Source organism: Triplophysa rosa, linkage group LG14, assembly GCF_024868665.1.
Source record: "Triplophysa rosa linkage group LG14, Trosa_1v2, whole genome shotgun sequence".
NCBI lineage: Eukaryota > Metazoa > Chordata > Actinopteri > Cypriniformes > Nemacheilidae > Triplophysa > Triplophysa rosa.
The window spans coordinates 23,322,773-23,349,521 of NC_079903.1; the positions used below are offsets into that span (position 1 = coordinate 23,322,773).

Here is a 26,749-nt window from a genome sequence, read left to right on the forward strand (position 1 = left end):
GTTTTTTGACAAGGGGCCTTATAACAGCCACCTTATATGCTTTAGGCACATGTCCTAATGTCAGAGATGAGTTAATAATACCAAGAAGAGGATCTATAATTTCTGGGAGCATCTCTTTCAGTAGATTTGTAGGTATAGGGTCTAGTATGCATGTTGTTGATTTAGATGATCTAATAATTTTAGACAGCTCATCTTGATCTACGGTATAAAATAATTGCATTTTCTCCTTAAGGGCGCTGTAGTTAGTTTGTTCAGCGGGTTTCACTTCTGATTGCATTGTTATAATTTTTTCTCTAATATCTTGGATTTTATATGTGAAGTAGTTCATAAATTCATCACTGCTATGCTGATATACAGGATCAGAAGTCACTGACGATTTATTTTTTGTTAATTTAGCCACCGTGTTAAATAAAAACCTAGGGTTGTGCTGGTTTTCTTCTATTAGTGATGAAAAGTAGGCGGATCTAGAAGTTATTAGGGCTTTCCTGTATTTTCGAATACTATCCTTCCATGCTGTACGAAATACCTCCAATTTAGTTTTCTTAAAGTTGCGCTCCATTTTTCGGGCTGCTTTCTTTAGAGCCTGAGTGTGTTCATTATACCACGGTGTGGGGCTGCCATTTTTAATTTTCAAATAAACTGCTATTTTTTTAACAATTTTCTAAGTTTAGTTTTTGCAAATAATAGTTTTGAATTTGCTGCTAGATTGTTCATTTGCGCTCTTCGAGTTTTCGTTTACGCTTCTGAAGTTTTCGTTCGCCAATCTATGGAAAAAGTAATTCCATAGATTTGCTGATATTTCTGAAACGTACAAAAATCCAAGAAAAGCACAAAGTTTGTTTATTTTAAAGAGACTGTGTTGTGTATTATTCATTTTTATTTGATTTGGAATTTGTTTTAAAATTGCAGTTAAGTTTTGTTATTTAACATAAAATATATTATTTGTGCAGCCTTTGAGAAATAATAAAAGGGCAGTTGTTCATTTCTAATTTGTCTCAAGTCATTTTGTAAGAAATAAATCGCATGGTGAGATCAGTATCAGGAATGGTATCGCATCATGAGCTGAGTGAATCCTTGCATCCCTACACTGCACTGGTGTGATATAAATCTGCTTGTTCTGAGAGTGAGTTGTGTTGTAGAATACAGTTTTCACACAACAGCTACCCTTCATTAACTTCTTTTATCTTCATTTAAAGATTGTGTCAAATGATTCTGCACACACACACACTGAGCATGTGTGTAAATATCTGCACTGGTTTGACTGTGTTTCAGGAAAGGCTCCTGCGTCTCCTTATGAATACGGCTCATTTGGTGAGTACATGAATGTGAGGATGAATGTTTTTATTTGAATCATCACATGATCTGTTTTCATCTCTCTCTCTCTCTCTGTCTCTCTGTAGCTGATAATGGCAGCACATTGAGCTCTGAGGCTGTTACAGACAGTTTAGCATCAACAGATGGCAACTATGGATATCTGGGTAACACACACAACAGTATTGAGTGTTTGTATTGGCAGGTGACTGCCCTGTCCTCTCTCTCTCTGGTTGTGTGTCATGTTCTCTGCTCTTAAACCGCTTTATTTTTGCCACAGGATTGGGGAGTTTTAAACGCAGATCAATCACAGTACATCATGTAGCCATCCGCATTGGTGACGCGCCCACTTTATCAATCAGCACCATCTTATAAAATCTCCCACCCCTCTAAAATCAGACATTTCACAATCATTATTCAGAATGGAACGGAATTCCTCTGATGTCCTAAAAGTGTATTATTCATACGGAATCTTAAATAATATTTGGAAAGAAATTGAATGTTAGCGTTTGACAGATAATCTAATGAATGATTCGATGATGATGAGTGTGGTGATGGATGTGTGATGATGACCTTCAGCAGGTGAAATATTTCATGTGTGTGTTTCTCAGAGCGTTCGTTGGAGAGTGTCGGCCGCAGTCGTCGGGAGTCTTTGAGTTCAGTGGAAGAGGACGATTATGACACGCTGGCCGACATCGACTCGGACAAAAACATAGTTCGGACGAAAGTATGAAGCAGTGCTTGAATACGGAAATGAGAAAGAATTAAGAATAGTTTTGAGCTGAACGATTATTTCTCGTTCACAGAAGTTCTTGTGCGTCTCTGATCTCGCTCGCAAAGACAAGCGCATCCTCAGCAAGAAATACCAGATCTACTTCTGGTGAGTCTGCCGCTCTCAAACACCGATGACACATCTGACCAGTCCAGACGCGCTGATGTGTCTGTCGTTTTGTAAGATTGTCTGATTGTAAAAAACACAGATTTACATTCATAGCTCATTATGACAGGTTTTCAACCACGGTCACTTAAATGTCCTGTGTTAGTTAGTTAGTCTTTCTATGAGGACAATAACATTGGCATTAATGTCATGTCTTCTAGCACATATGTCGGCTAGATTTCTTTTTTTTTTGGAATGCAATTGAATCTCATGACATCAACGGCAGAAGACAAGCATGCTTTCAACAGCCATAGAAAAACACAGATCCTGACATCACATTCCCTCTGAAGTATTTCACCGTGTAAGACTGCTCATGGCGTGTTTCTTGTGTCTGTAGGAACATCTCTACAATCGCTGTGTTTTACGCTCTTCCAGTCATTCAGCTTGTCATCACCTATCAGACGGTACTGTGTGTGTGTGTGTGTGTGCGCGCGTGTGTGTGTCATGTTGTGTGTTTGTCGTGTTGTGTGAGTGTGTCATCGTTGTGTGTGCCGTGTCGTCTGTTTGTCGTGTTGTGTGTGTGCCGTGTCGTCTGTTTGTCGTGTTGTGTCATGTTGTGTGAGTGTGTCATTATGTGTGTCGTGTGAGTGTGTCATTGTCGTGTGTGTGTGTTGTGTGTGTGTCATGTTGTGTGAGTGTGTCATTGTTGTGTGTGCCGTGTCGTGTTGTTTGTCATTATTGTGTGTCGTGTTGTGTCATGTTGTGTGTGTGTGTGTCGTTTTGTGTGAGTGTGTCATTATGTGTGTCATTGTCGTGTGTGTCGTTTTGTGTGTGTGTGTGTGTCATGTTGTGTGTGTGTGTTGTGTGATTTTTGTGTATTTATTCAGCATTATGATGACTGATATGTTTTCTGATAGGTTGTAAACGTCACAGGAAATCAAGACATCTGCTATTATAATTTCTTGTGTGCTCATCCACTCGGAGCGCTCAGGTGTGTGTGTGTGTGTGTGTGTGTGCGTATTAAACTATATACTGTATGTAGTACACATCAGAAATCTCCCATCGGTGTAAATGTGTGTGTTTGTGTGTTTTCAGTTCCTTCAATAACATTCTGAGTAATGTTGGTTACGTGATGCTGGGCCTGCTCTTCTTACTCATCGTTCTTCAGAGGGACGTCCTTCATCAACGCGCCCTCGAACGCAAAGATACCGTAGCCCTGGTGAGCACCACATCACACAACCCTACAAACACACGGAGTATCATCATATGAAGGTTTTTGTGTGTGTTTGTGTTTCAGGAGTGTGGTATTCCCAAGCACTTTGGCTTGTATTATGCGATGGGCACCGCACTAATGATGGAGGGTCTGCTCAGCGCCTGCTACCACGTCTGCCCAAACTACACCAACTTTCAGTTCGGTAAGTGTGTGAATGAATACATGTGTGTGATGTTTATATATATATTTGTTTTATTTGGGTTGATCTGCACCGGTGTTGTGTTGTAGCTAACAGAAGTGTGTGTGTGTTTCAGACACGTCATTCATGTACATGATCGCTGGATTGTGTATGTTGAAGCTCTATCAGAAGAGACACCCGGACATCAACGCCAGTGCATACTCAGCATACGCCTGTCTGGCTGCGGTTATATTCTTCTCTGTGCTGGGGGTGGTGAGATCTCTCACACACACACACACACACAGCTGTGAGATGATGAGTCACACCATCACAACAAAACTCATGTCTTTGTAAACCCATATGTGACTCTAACTTCAGTGGAACACAAGAGAAGATATTTTGAAATGTCTCAGTGGTTTTTTTGTTCATACAATGGAAGTCAATGGAGTTGAGTGTTGTTTGAGGATCGACATTCTTCAAAATATCTTCTGTCGTGTACTGAAGAAGAAAGAAACTCACACAGGTTTGACATGAGGATGACTGAATGAATTTTCTTGTTTAGGTTAACTATCAGATCATCACTCAGATCTTATTGTCCACTGTACACAAGTTTGTGTTGAAGACTGTGTGTGTGTGTGTGTGTGTGTGTCAGGTGTTTGGTAAAGATAACTCGGCGTTCTGGATTGTGTTCTCCGTCATACACATTCTGGCCACACTGCTGCTGAGCACACAACTGTACTACATGGGCCGCTGGAGACTGGGTGAGTCACACAAACACACACACGTGTTGTGATCTGTTGATGATCTGTGGCCTGTATCACGAAGCGAGGTGAACGAACACTACGTTGCACAGTAAAGGCCATTGCACATTGAGTCTGAAATTTCCGCATGATAAAAAATAAATAAGACCTCACGTTGTGTCAACCACATTTACACACTGCCTCTGATATTTTTGTCGGTCATAAAAAAATTCGGACTGGGTTCGATTGTCTGTGTTTTTTGAGAGGCGTTTTGACAATTCAGAGACACCGTACAAACGATATATGGAGCCAGCGTCTCATTATCATATAATTTTCGCAGACGCATCTAATAACAGCATAATTGAATTCACAGTATCAGACAGCAGTAATTGTAAGACGCTTTAAACATCAAATGTTGACTTTCCGCTGTCACTTTCCTCCATTGCAGCCTAAACTTTTCTCCAGCATGACTTACACTTTATTTGAAGGACTTCACATAAAGAATGTTGTTCCTGTAAATGTTAGCAATCGCCTCTGGCTGAGGTCAAAGCGCGGGTAACCCACCCCCTAGCTTTAGAAGTTTCCATTGGTTTATCAACGGAGACAGACCTGTCTGTTATTAGGTGCGTCCGGTGAAGCGCACGCATGCCGATAGCCATCAAAAGCCATCATCAAATGATTTATCCACTTGTGGCCACTAGGGGCCCCCAATCTTGCAGGGCCCTACGCATTTGCGTGGTTTGCGTAATGGTTAACACCGCTACTGTGTGTTTGTTTGTTTCAGACTCTGGAATTTTGCGCAGGATGTTGCATGTGATCTACACAGACTGTATACGACAGTGCAGTGGACCCATGTACATTGTGAGTATGTGCGCACACACACACAACTGTCAGAGTCAATGTGTGTTTGATATATGTGTGTGTGTGTTTTTAGGATCGGATGGTTCTGCTGGTGATGGGAAACATTGTGAACTGGTCTCTGTGAGTTACATGTCAAATCTCTCTGTGAATCACATAAACGCCAGCCCGTTTGTGACCCGTGTGTGTGTGTTTGTAGGGCAGCGTACGGCCTCATTAAACGACCCAATGACTTCGCCTCGTACCTGCTGGCCATCGCCATCTGTAACCTGCTGCTTTATTTTGCCTTTTACATCATAATGAAGGTATGACTCTCATGGTGACATCATCAGTTACTGCTGTCATTGTGACAAAAAGAATCCAGTAGAGTCACTGATTTCTGAGGCGATTCACTTGTTCTGTATTGTCTGTGTGTGTATAGTTGCGCAGTGGTGAGAGAATCCAGTGTCTGGCTCTGGTGTGTGTTCTCTTTACCGCTGTGGTTTGGGGCTTCGCTCTGTTCTTCTTCTTTCAGGGTCTCAGTACATGGCAGGTGAGACACACATACACACTTGATCAATATCTTGATGGTCAATAATTTGTGCTAAAATACTCAGGACTAGTAACAGTAATGTTCTGTGTATAAATCAGAGTGAAATCACAGATTAAAGGCCGGTTCACACGAAGTACTATAACTGGATTAGCCTCCACACCATCAGACAATAACGTTATGTTATGTTATATGTTATGAAGCTCGCATGCTGCAGTTTCACATTTTAAATGTGCAAGCACTTTTGATTTAAGTTTTAGTTTCGTTGCTGCATGTTTAACAATAGTTTTTAGCCTAAAGAATATAACACGAGACCTTACTGATTATATAAGAGGACTTTCATTACCTGTGTGGAGGTGTACTGATCCGAATCACACTGTGTCGCCAGAAAACTCCAGCCGAGTCTCGTGAACACAATCGCGAATGTATCCTGCTGTCGTTCTTTGATGATCATGACATATGGCACTTTCTGTCATCAATCGCCATGTTTGGATCCTTCCTGGTGAGTGCAGAACGTCGGTCCAACCTGAAAAGACCAACCTAAAATAACACAGTCAAATGAAACACTTGTCTGTCTCTTAGGTTCTGCTCACTATGGATGATGACCTCGATACGGTTCAAAGAGACAAAATCTACGCGTTCTAATGATCAGCTTTCTACTGGCCAATACACAGACGAGGTGTCCACCAATGAAATGCCTCGCTGCGTGAATATCTTAAACTAACAGGCAAAGATGGTGGGAGGAGCCTCACACAGGAACTAATGCTGATAAGACATTGAATGTGCCAATCAAACTGCCAGTGCTCCTCCTCACATCGCCACGGTGACGGTTGATGTACCGTGTTACTCTGCAGGCCTGTATTTTTGTAACGGTTCGTTGTTTTCTCTTCGCGTTCGTGTCTGTCTGTGGCCTTATGTGTCGTGGTTTTGGACCGTGTGGTTCTGACTGTAAATCCGAGCCGAGCTGCTTCCATCACTGATCTAATGATGATTCTCATGAGAAAAGCTGCACTTATTACAAATCATGTTTTTACATAGAATGGTTAATAAATAAAGACTTTTTACAGTTGTGTTTCACTGTGTTGTACTGTGCATGAACATTTCACACTTATTATTTTAAGTTTTGTTAAGCTGACAAGCAGTGTTGCTAGCTGTTCCACCAACTTAAACCTAAAATCTATTGTTTATTGAGAAAGTAACTATGTGCACTTCTTATCACTTACATACTTCTTATAATTAATATTAAAAAACATCCTAAAGAAGAACAAGGGTATAGCGCGCGTGTGTTCACGAGTTTAACTGCACCACTGAGCTTTCATTTTATTTCTCTTTTACATTCACTTCAGCTAACGATTTCTCTAAAAGTCTGAGACTTATTGTCGTCATTCAGCAGTTTAAAAAAGACTTTAGTCGTAGAAAAGGTTGTGACTGTCGTTTCAAACTGTCACAAAGTAAAAATCATTTTACATCTCTAAGAGTAATACAAACCATAATAAATAAAGAAGAGTACTAGAGATATCATTTTTTATATTTCGCGATAATTTGCTGAATACAGTGGGTTTCGGTTTTGGGATTCAGTCAGGTACATCTCTGGTATGTTTTTATTTCCTCATTCCCACCAGTTGAATTACAAATGTTATGCTAACAATACTCTCACGAGCTACTTATTTAGTTATTGACAAAATTTGTCGAAAAGTAAGTGTCTTGCCTCAGTAAATCGTAGGCTACTCCTGTCAGACCCTGTGCGCGAGCTCCGAACTGTCGATTTTCGCGCGCTTAACTGCTGCACGTCTCCGTGCGTTGTTCAAACCGTTGAGTAACACGATTTTTGTGTACAGCTGCTTCGATAAGATGCAAAAAGCGCTGTAAAATAAACCTTAATCGACTTGTGAGATTTAGTTTATATAACGTAAGTGGACAAATAACGTTCCCCATCAAAACACGTTGTGACGTTGCCTGCCTGTTGTTGATATTTTGTCACGTCTATCAATTAAACTACGTTTCGTTTACATTTAAAATATTTGAAAGAAACCCTTCTTAAATTTTTAAGTTAGACTAAATGTAAACAATGTTTTGGTTTCTTTTCAATCAAATGTTGTGAATTTGTAATGGTCTGTCTGTGGTTGCTGGGTGGGGAGGGAGCTATATCAAGGTAAGACACCAGGGGCATGTTCAAGCTCAAACCGGTGCGCAACGTTTTACTACGGTTTCCGGGTTGAACGACCAGTGGCGGTTTTAGACTACTGTAACTGGGGGGGCCAGGCAGGGGCCACTTATGCTTTTAGGGGGCACACTAACATGTCATGATTAATTTTCAGTCATTTTCCACTGTCATGTATTACTGTTTTCTCTAGAAGTAAACTAATAAGCTAATAAAACAAGTTCAGCTCAAATTAATGTTCCATGGTCATTTATTTCACAACACATTGTATATAGTCAAAATAACAATGACAACAATAATAACATTTAGGCACTTTTCTGCATCTTAAATGAACATACATAAATGAAAAACTACCCACAAACAAGATATCCAAAAATGAATTTAAGCAGTCATCTAAACATGAGTCACATTATCAGGTATTTCCTTTACACAAAGAAAAAAACATGAATTTCAAAATTTTCACATGTGATATATGTGGTTTTGGCACACTTTCATGTGAATGGCATGTTAACTAAACACTCATGTAAAAACTCCTGTTTTTCACATGGAATTTCAGGGTTACAAAAGTTGTCTCTCTGCACAACTAAATCACCTTGCTGATGGGTCCTCTGTTCTTCTGGACTTTCTTCATTCTCTAAGCTTTTGTGCATTTCGCACTCTTTTTCAGAAGCATCTTCTTTCTCCAGCCTCGACTGACTATTATCGTTTGTTTTCTTATTATCTGTCCCTGACTTTTTCTCTTCATTTTAACTGCAAATGGGAAAATTATGAAAATGTGTAAATGAAACCTAAAGGTCGACTCTCAAATACACCACAAGGAATATACAGGACAGTATAGAATAAACTGTATTGATTACTTGAACTCTGCTAATTCCTTGGGAATGACAGACCATTTATTTTAATTATAAGGCAAAAGTGCATTTTATCAAACATTCACCCCAATAAATGTAAGTTGCATTTGATCTCATTTCATTAACAAATACAATTTCTTTAGTGCGTTACACGTTCTCTGGCAGCAGCTGATTCTTTGTATAGGCACGAGTCACGACTGCTTTATATGTAGATTTAACATGCACAACACCGGAAAATATAGGTCAGTGTTTTATGATGTGTAATGATATGCATTTTCATTATCTTTTTACAAAATATTTCCATTACCTGTATGATGTAGACGTAATCTCACTCCAGGCGCAGACTCGACATTGTTTGCGTCTTGCTTGCGTAATCTTCCTTTTGGCTCACAAGCATCACTGCCACTCGCAGGACAAACTGTGCATTGCACCCGAAATTGCTCGGTTGTGGTTAAAAATTCCAGAAGCGATTCCAGATTTAGGGGGGCCAGTGGGGTGGCCAAGTGTGCTGACACAGGGGCACTGGTACCCTCTGGCCCCCCCTAGAACCGCCCCTGTGAACGACATGTTTCCTGGAAACGGTTTTCAACGGTGTGCAACGGGGTTTGAGATACGTTTTCTCTTGTTTGGTGGGTGTGTCAAGAATGTCAGCCCAATCAGCAGCAACATGTATATAACCCACGCGGTGTTAAAGAGACAGCTCGCACAATGGAAGTAAATTGGTGGTGGTTGAGGAGATCCCCTTCCATGTAAAGCGCTTTGAGTGTCTAGAAAAGCGCTATATAAATGTAATGAATTATTATTATAAAGTTGTTTACAAATGTGTCTGCTTCAGCTCGGTATTACGCAACAATCGAAGATATTAGAATACATGTATTTTACAATATTAAACACGCATTTATACCGATTTCATCAGGCTCCGAAAATTCTTCAAAAAGAACTCAAAGAATGGCCTTCTCAGCTGCTATAGTTCAACTCTTGCGTCATCACAACAGGGTATTCAACCGCACCACCGTTTCCATTTAAAAAACGCTTTGCAACGTTTTGTTCAATGCCCGGGTTTACGTTGTGTTGGATGATTGCCATGCTGTCATGTTTGAGGAGAATTTCTGCATTTATTCCAGGTTTCACAAATATATTGCAGTCCCAGCGTAAATTTTACCAAGAAGGATTCATGAAAATATGTACGCCAAACAAACTACTAACCTCACTCTGGATGGATATTATAAATGTCTTAAAGGACCAAAAATGGTCCCATTGACTTTCCATAGTAGGAAACTTTCACTTTCAGGAATAAACATTTCTATGACCATTTATTGGTAAACTATTTCTTTAAATGTAAAAGAAACTCCATTCACGTAGCTCATTGCTAAAAGACACAGACAGTTTTACCTAAAATACAAGCAATTTATTGAGAGTACCTACAAAAATATTGTACAAATGAGATTTATACATTGCACACAGAAAATGTGTGTAAATCCTCACTAGATCTAACAAAACACCTGCTGAAGAAGAGTATAAGGACCTCAGGAAAGACATGATGTGTTTAACGAGATGCTGAAGTGTTGCGTGTAGCTTTAGTAATGATGAACTTTAATCTGGTTGTTGTCGTCGAGGCTGAGCTGCATTAACCCGCTGCCGCTGGACGGAGTTCTGAGGTTTGGGAACAGAGGACTGTGATGCTCAGGAAAACAACACAAGAAGAACGAATAAAAACATGACAAACATTTGCTTTTTTCCCCTCAAGTGTGTGTAAGGATACATGTTGCGGTTTTTCCGTTGGGCCTCCAGCCAACGTTTATTTCCTTCAATGAGACTCTGCAGACGGTGACCTTCGACCTCGGCTGACGGACGCAGAGATGACAGACTGCACACACACACAAAATCTGCCTTCATGCAGTTGATATTCAACAACTCATATCACAAGAAAAGCACTTTAATCTTTTCATTTATAGGAGAGAGTAAACGTGAGTCCTCACCTTGCTGATGTGTATCCTGAGTAGGCCATGTGGACTCTGCTTGTTTCTATGGAAACAGAGATCAGGTGTTCCGTTGATACTGCAGGTGTGTGTGTGTGTGTGTGTGTGTGTGTGTGTGTTACCTATGTTCCGGCCGGACCAGGTCGTCTGCAGCAAATCTGTTGGTCTGTGTGTATGAAGTGAGGGGGAGGGGTTTATAGGCCATGCCCACGAGGAACGGGGTAGTTGAGTGGTGGTCAAAGAGGGTGGGTTCTGTTTTTGGTTGAGTGACCCCAAAGCACCCAAAACTGAGTTTAACTGTCCTGAGATCAGCTGCAGGGAATCAGCCAACTGCTGCACCTTTACTGGAACTGACACACACACACGTGTTTATCACTGTACATCTATATATCAACTGAAAGCGTGATTGGATAATAAATATTAAAACACCTGTGATGTGTGTCTCACCTGTTCCCTCGTGTCCGTACACACTGCTCGTCTCTGACTCGGTCACGTCAAACGTCACTTTACGATCAGCTGACCTCTCGCCATCCTCACACGACACCTCACACACACACACACACACACACACACACACACACACACACACACACACACACACACACACACACACACACACACACACACACACCACACACACACACACACACACACACACACACACAGGCTTTGGTTGACTATCCCCGTGGGGACAGTCCATAGGCGTAATGTTTTTATACTGTACAAACTGTATATTCTATCCCTAACCCTATCCCTAAACCTAAAGATCATAGAACACTTTCTGCATTTTTAGATTTGTAAAAAATATTGTTCTGTACAATTTATAAGCTTTTGTGCCCATGAGGACCTCAATTTTGGTCCCCACGGTGACACGAGTCCCCATGTGCCTCCTAGTCACATGATGAAATCACAATCATACACACGTTTCACGATACTCACGGTGTGTGTGTGTGTGTGTGTGTCGTACCTCTTCAGTTAGTGATGTTTCCAGCAGGTTTAATTTTTCCTCTTTTTCTTTTAGTAAAGTTTGGCCCTTCTGAAGCGTCTCTGTCAACTCAGACAGATCCTTCACCTCCTACAGACAGACAGACATGTTTCTTATGTCCGAGCAGACGCACCGCACTCAGGGTTATTCTAGTTATGAAAAAAAACATTTCTGGTTGTGAGTTTGATGAGAAACACACACACCTGCTGCAGGTTGTGGTAGAGCTGATGTTGTTGATGTTGTTGGGTGGAGCTCTCAGTTGTGGGGTCCTTCAGACTGCTGTGAGCTGCCTGCAGTGCTGCCTGTCTGTCCGACACATGAGCACTCTGTCTATCCAGAAACTGACGGGCTCTGAAGAGAGAGACGCTCTCATTCCACATGTACTGTCTCACACTGACAGAGAGAGAGAGATCACATCAACAGGTGCAACAATAAAAAACAACAAACACACAGAGTGACACACACCCGTCCACACTGGTGTCACTGTCTGGAGGTGAACTGGCCGGAGCCTCGAGATCCTCCAGACGAAGATGATTCTCTCTCTGCTTCTTCATCTTCTTCTGCTCGTCTCCTCCAATTTTAACCCTGGAAACCGTGTTCGTCTGCTCCAGTTCACTGCACACACACGAACAATAACTGTAAACACACACACACAACATAAAATGTGATCATGTGTGTGTGGTACCTGACTCTCGAGGCGAGTTGTTCACATCTCTCCTGCAGGGGTAACAGTCTCTTCTCCATCACTCTGCAGCTCTCTCGCTCTCTCTCTGCTCTCTCTCTCTGAACATCTGCTCGCACTCGCTGCAGCTCATCATGAAGATCCTGATTCTCCTTCAGCAGTAGCGGGAGAGACTGAGACACACACACGTTTCATCTCACAGAGAGTTCACAGTGATTTACACACACACACACACACACACGTTTATTCATCCAAATACAGACACACACACCACAGACGTTTGTTGTTTTATATACATCTGTGTGTAAATACTATAGATTATTATCAAACATTTATGTCACACACACACCTGTACTCCTCTCTGAATGTCATCGTGTTCCTCACACAGCTGTTGTCTTCTCTTTCTCACATCTGATTCCTGAAAATGTGAACGTATTTCAGCAACACGGTTACTATCATCCCATCCACACAAAAACTAATCCTATAAAACTGACTCACAACTAATCTAAATGAATGAACCCTAACAACAACAAATACACAACTAGAAAGTCTCATGATGTAAAAACTCAAGTGAAAGGTTACTTTACACATTCGTTAAAGAGAAATCTAAATTAAAATACAAAATGATGTGTTGCATTACGTAACACACACTTTTGCCTGCAGTTCAGCCTCCTGTGTGTGAAGTTCTTTGGTTTGTATCTCCAGTTTCTTCATCAAGTCCTGTAGCGCTGACTCCTACACACACACACACACACACACACACACACACACACACACACACACACACACACACACACACACACACACACACACACACACACACACACACAACACAACACACAAAAGCATAAGGACAATCTATGTCTAGATACTGAGTTGAAGTGTGATGATTGTTAGTTGTGTGTGCCTGACCTTTTGGAGTGTTCTGCGGATTCCTCTAGTGGTGTCCAGCAATTTGATTGTTGTAGTTGTGTGTGTTTAGAGAGAAAAGCCTCCCTCCCTCCTGAAGAGAATTTAGCAGACGCTCCTCTCCTCTGCTCTCCTGCACACACACAACAACACAGGACAGTTGTATCGAACAGAAGTGTGTGTGTGTGTGTGTGTGTGTGTGTACCGTTCCAGATGTGTCTCTCTCAAGTTTGCAGTTCATGTTGATTCCTCTTCAGTTGTTCGATGTTCTTCTGTGATCTCTCTCAACTCTCAGCGAACTTCTGTAGCACGTCTGTCAGACGACAGACACACACACTTAGTCAAGTTGTTTTCAGATTGTATGGTCGTTTCATAGACAAAATGTATTTACAAAAATCATATATATTATATTCTGTTGTGTGCACCTCTCTCTGGTACTCTGCTAAAGGTTTTCTTGTCGTGACTCCGCAAATCTTCTGTCTGTCACTCAGTTTAGTCTGAAAAACACAACACAGAGCAACGATGATGTTGTGTTGAGTATTTTGCTCTTGGTACTGGAATAAAGCAGTCATATCATTCATTGAAAATAACAAAATATTAGGGCTGTCAAAATTAACGCGTTAATAACACGTTAACGCAAATTCCTTTTAACGGCACTAATTTTATTAACGTGCGATTAACGCAGCGCGCATTTTCTGTTTGACCCTTGGCCTTGCCCGTAGTTTGAGAAAGTAAACGATGCAGCAGCAAACAGAAATGGAGAAATAAATAGGTCTTCTGAACGTAAAATTCATATATAAAACGATGTCTGATGGTTCTGTCGACAAGACTAAAGTGATCTGCATTTATTGTCGATGTGAATTAAGCTATCACCGCAGCACGTCGAGTTTAAAATATCACTTGATGGCGAAGCATACAACTGACGCAGAGAGCTCTCCTCCTCCTCCAGGCAGACCACACTAGATTGTTTTCAGCAGAGACGGATGGACAACTTCACAAGCAACAGACTCCCCACATCGATAGCTAAATGGGTGGCTACAGCATGTAGGCCAGTTAATGTAGTGGAGGACGAGGGTCTACTTGAAATTATTCGCATCGCATCTAACGATTACACATATGAACTACCTTCGAGAGCCACTGTTACAAGATTCACGACTCTTACGAAGAGGAGAAAGCGAAAGTTGAGGAGGCGATAAGACAGACAAACACGGTTGCGCTCACCGGAGATTACTGGACTTCCCTCAGTAACCATAGCTACCTGGGGGTCACGGCTCATTATTTTGACACACACTGGAAACTACGGTCGTACGCTTTGACCGTCATGAAGACAGACGAGAGGCACTATGCTGACGTTTGCGCTGAGCACTTTCTGCAGGTAGCCAGACAGTGGAATATTGAACTCAAAATTAGCCCACTGACCACCGATAGTGCACGCAACATGATTGCCGCGGCCAGGCAGCTTCCGTTCGAGCATATGCCTTGCATTTTACACAGCCTCCACCGAGCTATCACAGTTGCGAAAATGTAAACATGCCTGTGTAAGTAAATAGCTCAGTGCAGAGAAAGAAGTAATGGGAACCTGTGTTTTTCCTTTTTTTTTTCATGTGTTTAATAGACATGTACAAGTTCTTTGAAAAACATCTATGACCTTTGAAACATGTCTAGTCTTCATGCTCTATGTTGAGTATGGTTTCACTAATAATAAACAATATACATTTGCATAAAGCATCAATATTTGTCCATGCCCATGTTGATTAGAGTATTAAAAACTTGAAAAGTATTCATTTAAGGTACATTTATAATGGATAAAAATGTGCGATTAAGTTGCGATTAATCACGAGTTAACTCATTACAATCATGCGATTAATCGCGATTAAATATTTTAATCGATTGACAGCCCTAGAAATATCACAACACACTCAATGAAAGTGTTTAACTAATATGAACAACATTTGCAGTACTCACACACACTTCTAGTCTGATGGAGGTCAGCTGCTCCTCCTTCTGCTCCAGTAGCCGCTTCCTCTCTGCTCTGAGCTCCTCCTCTGACTCCGCCCTCAGATGCTCCAGACTCCGCCTCATCTCAGTTTCCACCTTATCACGCTTCGCCTCCAGTTCTGAACGCAGCTCTCTGAGTTTCACCTCACTCTCATCCCTGCACACAGCAGAAAGACATTTATATGTGTGTGTGCGTGCGTGCATGCGTGCGTGTGTGTGTGTGTGCGTGTACCTGAGTTGTTGAAGTTGTGTGTGTGTGTTTAATTTCTCCTCCTCGTCTCGTGTCTTTCTCAGCAGCTGCTCCTTTAGTAATCTGACTCACATGAAGCGAATGTGTTTGACACACATTTACATGACATCTACTCACAGAAATAACCCACAATGCAACAGGTCCCTTACTCACCTCAGCTGCTCAGCACTCTCCTCCCTCATCCTCAGCTCCTCCTCTTCCTCCTCCTTCATCAGAGTGGCTCGCAGGAGCTGCAGTCTCTTCTCCTTCTCATCTGTCAGTCTCCTGATCTCCTCCTGCATCTGTCTGTCTCTCTCCTCTTCATCACTCTTCCTCTTCTCCTCCAGAGCTGTCTGTCTGTGGGCCTGTCGCTCTGCTTTCTTCTGCTCACTCTTATCTCCATCACCATAAGTGCTGATGTCACTGTGGCCGCGAGCGGTCGAGGGTCGGCTGATGTCTGCAGACTGCAGGATCTTAGGAGACGTCACATCATCCAGCCTGTGAGCACAAGCACAAACACAACACACCTATCAATAATCTTCATCACTTCATCATTATCATGTACAAAATGTGGACTGCAGTTACACAAACAGAATGGATTCAAGTCACAGTTTGTGTCTGAGTGTGCAGCAGTGTGTGTTATGTCAGGTGTGTGCGCGCGTGCGTGACTCTCACCTGATGACATCATCAGAGACCTTCCAGCTGTCCACCTGTAACGCTCTCTCTACCTCTTTACTCTCCTGAAGACACACAGACAGACACACACACACACACACACACACACACACACACACACACACACACACACACACACACACACAGAGGGAGAGACGTGTGGTTGGTGACATCATCGAAGGTAAAAATGATTGTTGTTAATGTTTATAGAGAATAAATCCATCAGTCCAGTCAAACTCGTGAAGCTTTAGTTCATGACATGTAACACTGATGTGTGTGTGTTACCACTGCAGATGACAGCTCCATCAGGTCAAACACATTCTCTGAGAACTTTGTGTGAAATCCACCCTGATGACACACAGATAGAGATGTTCATGTTCATCTGACACACACACTTATATGTGCCGTGTGTGTGTGTGTGAGGTCATACCTGGACATCATCAGTAAAGGACAGTGACTTCACAGGCTCGATAGCCTCAGATTCCTGTCACAACACAGGAAATGACATCACACATTACATTTATACTTTTATCTGAAGTGATATTTCTTCAGATATTTATCACACTACATTTACTACTAACACAATTGAACTGCAGAATACAGATACACACACGCACAAATGTACTGAAACATTACAACAAACTCACACTGACACAAAACACACACCCACAGATAAGGCACCACAAGCGTATGACTGAGAAAGACAGCCGGAGAGGATTCTGGGAATGAATGAGTGCATGGATGGATGGATGGGTAGGGCGGGCAGCACACACAGCATTCTCTGATGCATATTTACACTGGAGTGTCTGATAATCTGACGCATCAGCTGATGTTTGTCATGAATTCAATGTTTGCACTCCTGAATCTCTGCATGTTGATGGTGAGATGTTTGAAAAGATGCATCAGATCAAATCACAACACTGCGTCACATCAACACAACAAAAATCAAAGCAGCTGTAACACAGTCACGGGAGGGGCGGGGTAACATATGTGGGTGTGGCTTCACAGGAAAGGGGCGGGGCACTCAGTCATACCTCACTGGACACAGGATTCCACTGAGGCACAAACTTGCGTGTGTCTGATTTCATGTTTGTTATATGAGTAGGAGTGTCAGGACTGTGAAAGCGCTCGATCTCTCTGTCGGTCTGATGTTTGCCGTCGCTCTCGTGATGTGATGGTGAACTCTTGAGGTGTGATGTGTTCTCGGGTCTTTCCTCACTCTGTTCTTCTTCATCCCTCTCTCCACACTCTTCCTCCACAGAGAAAACACTCTTCTCACTCTCTTCTTCACTCTGTATTGTTCTCTCTTTTTCATCCTCTATTGCTTCTGCTTGTTTTTCACTTTCACTCATCACCTCTCTGCTCGTTCTGATCTCTTTTCTCTGTCCATTCTCTTTGTTTTCTGACTGATCTCTCTCCTCTTCTGAACTCTTCTCTGCCTGATCTTTCTCACTGTCTGATCTCTTCTGTTTCTCCTCTATCTGATCTCTCTCCAACTCTGATCTTTCCTCTGTTTGATCATTCTGATTATCTGATCTATCTTCTGTCTGATCTCTCTGATTGTCTGATCCGTTTTCAGTCTGATCTCTCCGATTGTTTGATTTGTCTTCAGTCTGATCTCTCTGATTGACTGATCCATCTTCAGTCTGATCTCTCCGACTGACTGATCCATCTTCAGTCTGATCTCTCTGATTGACTGATCCATCTTCAGTCTGATCTCTCCGATTGACTGATCTATCTTCAGTCTGATCTCTCCGATTGTCTAATTTGTCTTCAGTCTGATCTCTCCGATTGTCTAATTTGTCTTCAGTCTGATCTCTCTGATTGTCTGATCTGTCTTTAGTTTGATCGTCTGATCTGTCTCTAGTCTGATCTCTCTGATTGTCTGATCTGTTTTCAGTCTGATCTCTCCGATTGTATGATCTGTCTTTAGTATGATCTCTCTTAATGTCTGATCTGTTCTCCGTCTGATCAATCTGATTGTCTAATTTGTCTTCAGTCTGATCTCTCGGACTGTCTGATCTGTCTTTAGTATGATCTCTCTGGGTGTCTGATCTGTTTTCAGTCTGATCTCTCTGGTTGTCTGAACTGTTTTCAGTCTGATTTCTCCGAGTGTCTGATCTCTTCAGTATCTGGTCAGGGCTGCTGAAGCTCTCTTTCTCTTCTTCTATCTCATCACTGTCTCTATTGTTCTTGCCGTTCTCCTCATCTGCACATGTCCCCTCCATCACCTCCTCCTGCACTCTTTCGCTCCGGTCACTCATTTCCTCATCTTCCTCTCGGACGCTAGACGCCGCAGCCTCAGGGGTTAACAGGCAGGAGGCTATGCTGCTGTACTCCCTGCTGCCCACCGGTGGTGTGGAGGGGAGGTGACGTCCACGCGAGGAGCCCTTACAGTGAAGGGACGGAGGTTAGAGACAGACAGACACACGCACACACTCCTCGCCACAAACAAAGAGACGAATTATTAATAAACCACACAGAGACAGGTGAGAGGAACACAAAGAGAAGAGTAAACATCAGGTGTGTCAGAGACAGACCTCTGAATGGACCTCTGGGCTGTGATCTCGAGATAAAGCCAGATCTTGTAGTTCAGGTTCTGTTCTTTCTTCAGGCGGAACCGTGCCACTAACCTCACTGTCCTGAAACACACACACAACGAACCTTCATATATTTCTGCGAGCTGCGGTCATCTTTTTCACAGCAGAAGCAGGAACCTTGTGATGGACATGTGTGAGGTGATGTGAGGAAATGCAACAGTCGAGCAATCAAACTTGAGGATAAACTAACATCAAACTAAAAAACAGCAAAAAGACGTGTGATGACAGCCAGTGTATGGGGTTCACCTCATACTGAAGACCTCCGCCCAGAGCATCCAAATCCAGATGAAGGTTGTGTAGAAGCCCACGGGAGTCCCGCAGTCTCTACACACACACACACACACACACACAGATGAGTTTCTGTGGAGGTCTGTGTGTCTCATGTTTAATGTGCTTGTGTAACACACCTCTTGCTCAGAGTCTTTCTCAGCGCTTCTCTCCTCATGACGGCTCACCATTGCTCCCTGACACACACACACACACACACACACAGCATGTCTGACTTATACACTCACCTAAAGACACATGATACATGAGCGTGAGATGTTCCCGTTTTACCCCTAGAGATGTTTTAAGAGGCTTAAGTCCAGACAAACTGCCCAAAGCACCTCTGAGAGGAGCAACAGAACCCTCAGACAGACCCCGGATGGGAGCCAGAGCACCTGACACCTGACACACAGACAGAGAGAGAGTGAGATAACCTGAGAGACAGACAGGGTCAAGTCTGATGGAATCAAGAGAAGACCACATAAACACACACCTTTGTGAGCTGACAAAAAAACACTGAGGACGACAGGAGACATGAGGATTTGACAGAATGCAGAACAGTGTTTTCTATATAACAGATGACATCACGTGGTGATGTTGATGAGCAGACTCACCGCCGGAGCTCTGACACTCTCCTGGTCTTTTCTCTTCTCCTTCTTCTTGTCTCTCTTCTTCTTCTCTTTGTTTTTCTTTCCCGAAGCAAGGCCGGGCGCAGCCGGAGCGGTTCTGGCATGTTGGGCACGCTCCCGCTCCACAGTCACAAGGTGACGGTAATGCTCATCACAGGGGTGATCCCAGGTGGACTGACCCGTGGAGAAGTTAAAGTAGTACACTTCACCCGTCACGTCCTGACTAATGAAAGCACACACACACGCACGCTCACTTACTGTCGCCACATCAAACTCCACTGTGTTGTCACGGAAACGTGTGTTACCAGGGTTTCCATTCAGGCGGTAGTAAGGCCACCCTCCCCTCTCTGGCCAGCCACAGCAGCTCAGGCTCTCGCTCGGGGTCGATGCCGATCTCTGTAGCATACTCGTGGATTTCTGAGAGACACAGAGGGTAAATTCGTCCTAATCACTCACGTGACTGTGACACTGATCCCATCCCGTACACTACTGAGACATTTAATGTGCAGTTTGTTTGCGGTCATCAGTTAAACAAACAAACAAATATGGTCACCTTGCTCAGACGGGATGTAGTTTTCATCATAGTCTTCCTCGAGGACGAGCTGGTCTCCGATGTGAAGCCCCGTGGTTGTCATGGTGACGGCTGGGGGAGTGGTAACAGGCCTTCTTTAAATAATTTCACCTGATAAATCTTACAAAAACACGAGTGTCAACAAAACACTATTACATACAGAAAAACGCCGCTCAATAAACAGCATCTATTCAAAACGTATCAAACATATAAAAATGATTGGGTAATATTGCCCATAAGAGTTGAGGCGATTAGTTTAATCCACACCTGCGCTCTTCTCTCGCGCTTTCACGTGTGCAGAGGTTATCTCATTGTTCTGGTTATATAGCTCATGTCACCTGTGTTTCAGATAGTCACTGTTTTAAAGAATTTCATGAATTTAAAAGATAAAGTTTAAAAACTGAAGCGCCGCGTCTCCACCACAGCAACCAGAGACAAACATGGCGCCCGCCTCAGTCGCGCTTCAAAATAAAAGTCCCACAACAACAATCGACCGTACGGGGAGAACACTTACATTTAGCAGCTTTTATCCAAAGCGACTAACAAATGAGGAAAACAATAGAATCAATCAGAGCCTAACACAATATATTTAGCTATATAAATACTATTTACATACCATGTATTTTGGAAAGTATAGAAAAAGTGGAAACGACATACAAATAGGTATTGTTGGGTCAGGTGTTGACGAAAGAAATCTGCCTTTAGGAAACTTCCATACTAATAATACTTTTGAGCAAGATGAATAAAAAAACCTAAAAGATACAGGAAGATAGCCAAAATCAAACGGTCCGCCATAACTTTCATTCAAAAGTTGCATTCTTGCATGTGCAGAGTAAAAAGTATGTTTAAATTATTTGGTATTTATGGATACTTTTTCATAAAAACATAAAATCATTAAATTTGACAAAAATACAAACAACAACACAAAAAAAAGACAAAAGATCAAGTTTATTAATATGTGCTTTTAGTACATCATACACAGCAGTGGAATTATTCACACTAGGTTTTAATAAATCAGAAACGTACGTCACAAACACAAAGTATTTTAGGCAAAACAAAATAAATAAACATCAGTGTAAAAAACGAGGCAAGCTGTGATAAGAGATGCTCTTGAAAAAGTGTGACATTCATGATGGTCCAAAATCTTCCGGCAATCACCGTACACTGTTAACATCCTCGCCGTCTGCTCACTCATTCACATCTACCCAGACTTGACCTGTGACACGCCTACATGTACAAAAGATTCAGTAAAAAAACAGCAAATTCATTTTATAAATATGCTAACCTTGTTCTGTCTTCGCGAGATCATGTCACTGCAGACAAACACTTGGATGCAAAAGATGCTTTTTCCCTTTGTACTGTATCCAAGTAAATGAAATCTTTTCTTGTCAAACTGTTCAAAAACATTAAATTAATCATTTACATTCTAATATAGTGCTAATGAGATGTTTCATTTAAAGATGAACAGAGAATGATGTTTCTCAAACTTCATATGAGATGTGTAAATTCTCACTGGCACGTCCGCATCTGCAGCAAACAGATACAGACTCCCACATGGATAAAAAAACCACACATGCAAACGTGTGTCTGTTGGTTAAATGTTGTTGATTTGTTTACTCAAACATGCATGTCAACACTTGAACTGTGAATGTATTGAGTGATCCAGACAGCGGGGCGGAGCTTCAAAGATGATACATGGTTGGTCCACGTCAACATTCACATCAAACTAATAAAGATTAAACCGAGTCCTCATCACTCCTTCACCTAATGTAGACTAACACCGGTACCGTCCACCCAATCCATAAACACCAGTTTCCAGTGTCGTTTCATCCAGTGGCCGCCTGTGATCTGACATGAATCTGTCTGGAATGTGTGATCCAGCAGTGAGAATATCATTTATGAATCTATAAAACATTTTCATGTCCTACAGGAAACTCACCTAGCACAGAGGAAACCAACGCAACACTATTGTTGATAAAAAAGAAAATATTGTAGTTACAGTGCTGTTTTAAAGGGACGGTTCACCCAAACTTGAGAGTTCTTTTCTTCCTCCTCGTGTCCTGTATGAGTTTCTTTCTTCTTCAGGACACAACAGAAGATGTTTTGAAGAATGTTGATCATCGAACTCCATTGACTTCCATTGTATGAACACAAAACCGCCGAGACATTTCTCAAAATATCTTCTTTTGTGTTCCTCTGGAAAACAAAAGCCTCGCATACAGAGTGAGGGGGAATGAATGATTTTTTAAGTGAACCGTCTCTTGAAATACTCCAGCGGTGATGCGGTGAACCCCGCGATCCTAACATGAGGAGGAGGAGCTACACCACAGTTCTTCATTCAAACATCAGAAAGGCACTCGCGTCTTTTGTGTGCAGCAGAGGTTCTTCCAGGAAGAGGAATGGCACTTTTGGTCTCTTTCCAGACGTCCGTCTCTCACTCCCACCAGGCATCCAGCCTGCGGATGCGCACGCGCTGCTTGTAGTGATACTCCTTGAGGTGCTCCTTCAGCGCGTTGGGGAGCGGCAGTGCGTTGATGCCGTCGTACGTGGTGCAGCCGCTGATGACGGCGCGGCAGATGTGCTGCAGGCTGAAGGGATGCGTCCGGTGGGTGGGGGTGGACAGCAGCGGCTCAAAGAACATGCAGGAGTTGGGATCCTTGTAGTGCTCCAGGAGGCCCGTGACGGTCGGCGCGTGGAACACGCTGGGGTCGTGCACGTCGAAGCTGAAGTTGTGGTTCCACTGCTCGATGCGCGCGTGAAGCGAGCGGCCGTACCGCCGGAAGCTGACGGAGAACAGGTAATCCTCCTGCGCGGAGTCGCGGAGCAGAAACGTGCCTTCGGGTTTGCCCTCCAGCAGCGTCTCAGCCTGGTATCGGTCCATGACGCCCCAGTAACAGGGCAGGTTAGTGATTCGGAGCAGGTCAGGCACCAGACAGTGGATGTAATCGATCTGCGTGTGAACGCGGTGCTGTCCGTCTTGCGATTTGGGGCTGTCCATCTGAACTAACGTCGCCCCCGTCAGGGAAGGGGCGGAAGGAGAGGCGGCGCCCAGCTCGACGTCGGCCGTCACGGACGATGCAGCGGCGACCTCGTCCAGCGTGTCCAAACAGCTCTGCAGCAGCAGCTGATGCAGCGTGGCCCGCTCGTCTCCGGCCAGCTCGTTCATTCCGTGCGCCAGTTTGGGTCCCAGTTTATACTGCGGGTTTATCTGAGCCGTCACCTCGAACGTGTGGATCTGGGCATTGGGCGGCGGCTCCACGCCTTGCTCGATGCTTATTCGTCGTCTCTCCCGTAAACGATCTTCCTCGTCCTCCACGGGCATGGCGGCGGCGAGCGTGGCGGCGGCGGAGGAATCTGGGATGTGCTCTTGAGAAAGGGGAGCTGTGTGCTGCTTGATGAGGTACCATTTCTGGGCCAGGTCAGAACCGGCCGGGAACGGACAGCTGTCCAGCATGAGCTCGCTCAGGTGGATCTTACGTCTGGAGGAACACGGGGCCGTCGCCGGGGCAGGCTGTGACAAACCCTGGCTGTGGCTCTTGATCGGGAAACACTGTCCTACGGCGTCCTGGATCTTCTGCCGAAGCGTGCGGCTGCCACCAGAGGACTTGCTGTCCGCATCACAGCCGAGGTCGGCGGTGGGCGAGCTTAGCGACGGTCTGGCAGAAACCTTCTCCGATAACAAGGATCCCGATGAGCCCAGGACCTGCCATCTCCTGTGTTCTGTTACGGGAGAGGAAGAGCCGCCTTCGCTGGATCCGTGCAGGCCGTTCAACAGATCGCCGTACTCAAAGCCATCGCTCACAGGCCGCTCGGAGGCCAGGTCATGTGACGGGTGGCTTTTCTTTTTCCCTCTCACCCCCTTTCTCCTTCCCCCATCTCTTCTCTCCTCGGACCGGCTCTGGCGCACTTTAGGACGTGCGCCGCGCTCTCTTTCTTTCCCACGATCCTCGGGCAGAGACATGATGGCAGACGGCAGGCTTTCAGCAGTGTCGGGATTCAATTCAACGTTCAGGAGACGAGAAACAAATGTCGATCAGCAGCAGACACATGGGTCACTTCACATTTGCTGAAGACACAGATTTTCCATCGGTCAGGAGAGATGCAGAGGTCACACGCAGACCATGATGTCAATCTGCAGAAATAAAAACACATCTTTATTACACTCATGTACTGTTTATTGTACTCTTATTATATAACGTGTACATACAGATAATATCACCAATGTACTACATCTTTACATTTGCAGTAACACCGTGTGTGTACTGAACTAATTATATTTCTATTAGTATGCTTAATTTATTGCCTGTTTTTATTCCACCATGTGTTTTCTGTACAGGTGCTTTGAAACTCTGAACATCTCTATAAAAATAAACTTTGTTCAAAAAAGTTTATTGTAGGATCAATCACAGTGTCCAAAAAACACCGATGAACCGTCATAACACTATGTAACATCATCAAAAATAAAGAAAATAAATATCTCAGCGTTTAAAGTTTACTTATGTCAGTACCACATAGAGAGTTTGTAGATATCAGTTGAGAGAAAAAGATGAGACATATCTGAGACAAACAGTGAATAACAGAGATATTATGTACTATGTTACAGTAAATAATTAACGTTGACGTCATGATGAACACATGAAAGATGAATAACGGACAAACGAAGAATGACAGATGAATAATGACTGACACATGCACCTGAACGCGCCCTGCGCGGGCTCCCGCTGCGACACATCACTTCTGACTGATCAAAATCTTTATCGATAAAACTGGGTGAACAAAACCATATTAATATTTCAACTTTAATGAATAGCTAGCCCTCACCACAGCCCTTGCTTTACTGTAGTGTTTACGTCATTTCCTGGACAGGCAAACACACTTCCGGGTCATATTCAAAGCATTATTTTTACGGTTTTTATTATTTCTACTTATTCATTAGATCAGGGTTAGTGTTAAATTATTATGTTTCCACGGACTATATTTAAATTATATATAATTATTTTTTATAGCATCCAAAGGTTTGTGAAAATAAAAAGGCTTCTTTTTTAAATACACTTTTAAGAGATTCGGCGCTGCGCAGACCGATCGCGTTCCACATAAAAGTGTCGCGATAGCGATTCGAAAGCATACGGAGCATTCAGTTATCGCGGTACTTCGATGTCACACTGCGGTCTTCGCCAGACACGTGTCTTATTTGGAATGTTTCCGGAAGCGCAGCAACAGAGTGACGTGTCATGTAACTTATCTTCATTCAGTTTGTTATTGTTTCATGAGTGTCACTTCATGGCAGCTAGTGGTGGCGAGATGAAGCCCCGTGAAGCATTGAAGCTTTTCAGCCAAGTGGTTCACAAAAGGGTTCATTTCTCGAGGCTTCATTGGCTCACAATACCACTTGGTGGCCAAAGAGTGTAAAACAAGCAGATACGTTACAGATGTGCCTGATGTGGTCTCTGATACACTTTATTTTGCGCCAGTTAGCGCTTAGAAATAACGGTGAAGAAAAAATCAATTTCCACATAGACTAATCTATTTATATTAATATAATGTGTATTTTCTGGTGATATATAATGATTGTATAACATAACTGTGTAATAAACGTATTGGCCTGAAATTAATGGGGCTATCAAATGTGTGTAAATCAATTATTTGGTCATAATAGGCAGAAGGGGCAATATTATTTTTCTAAAACTGGAAAGTGTGTGGGCTCAACTGGGCAGAGGGCAGTGAACGTGCTTGTGTAACTTGGTTTATATAGCTGTCAAACTGTCGCGGCAAGATTCGAACCGCCTTTACTGAACCACTCAGACGGAAGCGAGGCTTCAAACGTCAACTATGACGTCATTGGTCTAAAGCTATACAAGCCTCGATAAGCGCTTCACTGAAAGCTTCCGGGATTTCTCCGACACGCTCCGAAGCCTCGGCACAGAACGTAACATCACTAATGTCAGCACAGATCCACTCAGTAAAGTTGTATTTATTGTGTTTGTACGGACACGCGCACAGGTCTGCTTTCTGTAAAGACATCATAATATTGATCTGTGGCAGTGAGTTATCAGCGTGTTTATCGATTAACAGGCGTTTAATCACAACTTTCACCTCGTTCTTCACCTTATTCACGTGTACGTGTACGTTGATGTTGCTGATGGTGTCCGTGTGTGTGATAATGCTGGTGTTTTTGTGTATTTGTCAGGTGGGTTGTATGTTTGATGCTGGTGTTTTGTGTATGTTATCAGGATGGTGTGTGAGCTGCTCCTGTCCTGCATCTGGTTCCTCTTCGTGATCTTCTGGTTGGAGAGCATCAGTGTTTGGCTCTTCTTGTGTCTGTATTATCAGGACCGAGTTTTCTATCACTGGGGTTCTGAGTGAGTGAAGCAGAAGAGCAGATATTTGAACACGCGTGTCTCGTGTGATGAGTCTAATGATAATACGAGTAATTAACTGATGGAGGCTGTTGTTGTTTTGCAGGGATTTGGCAGATGAGCCCGGCCTCCTCTATGTGTTGAACAGGTA

The 26,749-nt window shown here is 43.1% G+C and overlaps 3 protein-coding genes across 7 annotated transcripts in view; 1 reads left to right on the forward strand and 2 right to left on the reverse strand.

Annotated features, from left to right (window-relative positions):
• The window catches only part of LOC130564388 (SID1 transmembrane family member 2-like), a 12,056-nt gene extending 5,280 nt beyond the window's left edge, over window positions 1–6,776 (forward strand). For 3 of the 4 annotated variants that reach the window (XM_057350420.1, XM_057350421.1, XM_057350422.1), the window contains 16 exons: window positions 1,273–1,311; window positions 1,401–1,478; window positions 1,923–2,038; window positions 2,118–2,191; window positions 2,586–2,652; window positions 3,106–3,179; window positions 3,284–3,407; window positions 3,486–3,603; window positions 3,716–3,852; window positions 4,232–4,340; window positions 5,104–5,180; window positions 5,254–5,300; window positions 5,377–5,482; window positions 5,599–5,709; window positions 6,095–6,208; window positions 6,289–6,776. In XM_057350420.1, coding sequence (XP_057206403.1) covers window positions 1,273–1,311; window positions 1,401–1,478; window positions 1,923–2,038; window positions 2,118–2,191; window positions 2,586–2,652; window positions 3,106–3,179; window positions 3,284–3,407; window positions 3,486–3,603; window positions 3,716–3,852; window positions 4,232–4,340; window positions 5,104–5,180; window positions 5,254–5,300; window positions 5,377–5,482; window positions 5,599–5,709; window positions 6,095–6,208; window positions 6,289–6,351 — 1,454 coding nt within the window. In that variant the 3' untranslated portion in view covers window positions 6,352–6,776. Of the gene's footprint in view, window positions 1–1,196; window positions 1,312–1,400; window positions 1,479–1,922; window positions 2,039–2,117; window positions 2,192–2,585; window positions 2,653–3,105; window positions 3,180–3,283; window positions 3,408–3,485; window positions 3,604–3,715; window positions 3,853–4,231; window positions 4,341–5,103; window positions 5,181–5,253; window positions 5,301–5,376; window positions 5,483–5,598; window positions 5,710–6,094; window positions 6,209–6,288 lie in introns of all 4 variants that reach the window. The other variant, XM_057350419.1, reaches the window with a different exon arrangement.
• A 2,732-nt stretch (window positions 6,777–9,508) lies between these two features.
• On the reverse strand, window positions 9,509–22,097 carry LOC130564501 (centrosomal protein of 164 kDa-like). The gene is made up of 27 exons (XM_057350580.1): window positions 22,030–22,097; window positions 20,225–20,337; window positions 19,977–20,088; window positions 19,657–19,894; window positions 19,334–19,444; window positions 19,183–19,239; window positions 19,022–19,099; window positions 18,716–18,817; window positions 17,210–18,565; window positions 16,606–16,659; window positions 16,461–16,523; window positions 16,176–16,240; window positions 15,675–15,998; window positions 15,504–15,584; window positions 15,239–15,428; window positions 13,699–13,770; window positions 13,016–13,099; window positions 12,714–12,782; window positions 12,368–12,537; window positions 12,148–12,297; window positions 11,886–12,075; window positions 11,617–11,772; window positions 11,145–11,322; window positions 10,820–11,047; window positions 10,698–10,743; window positions 10,481–10,585; window positions 9,509–10,392 (listed from the first exon to the last, which is right to left on the reverse strand). The coding sequence occupies exons 1-27, from the start codon at window positions 22,095–22,097 to the stop codon at window positions 10,296–10,298; spliced, it is 4,557 nt and encodes a 1,518-aa protein (XP_057206563.1). The 3' UTR covers window positions 9,509–10,295.
• On the reverse strand, window positions 21,190–25,103 carry socs9 (suppressor of cytokine signaling 9). 2 transcript variants are annotated; one of them, XM_057350424.1, is made up of 2 exons: window positions 25,064–25,103; window positions 21,190–24,374 (listed from the first exon to the last, which is right to left on the reverse strand). In XM_057350424.1, the coding sequence occupies exon 2, from the start codon at window positions 24,201–24,203 to the stop codon at window positions 22,677–22,679; it is 1,527 nt and encodes a 508-aa protein (XP_057206407.1). In that variant the 5' UTR covers window positions 24,204–24,374; window positions 25,064–25,103; the 3' UTR covers window positions 21,190–22,676. The 2 variants fall into 2 exon arrangements, with proteins under 2 accessions (XP_057206407.1, XP_057206406.1); XM_057350423.1 differs by having other exon boundaries at window positions 24,938–25,096.
• Window positions 25,104–26,749: the final 1,646 nt, after the last annotated feature.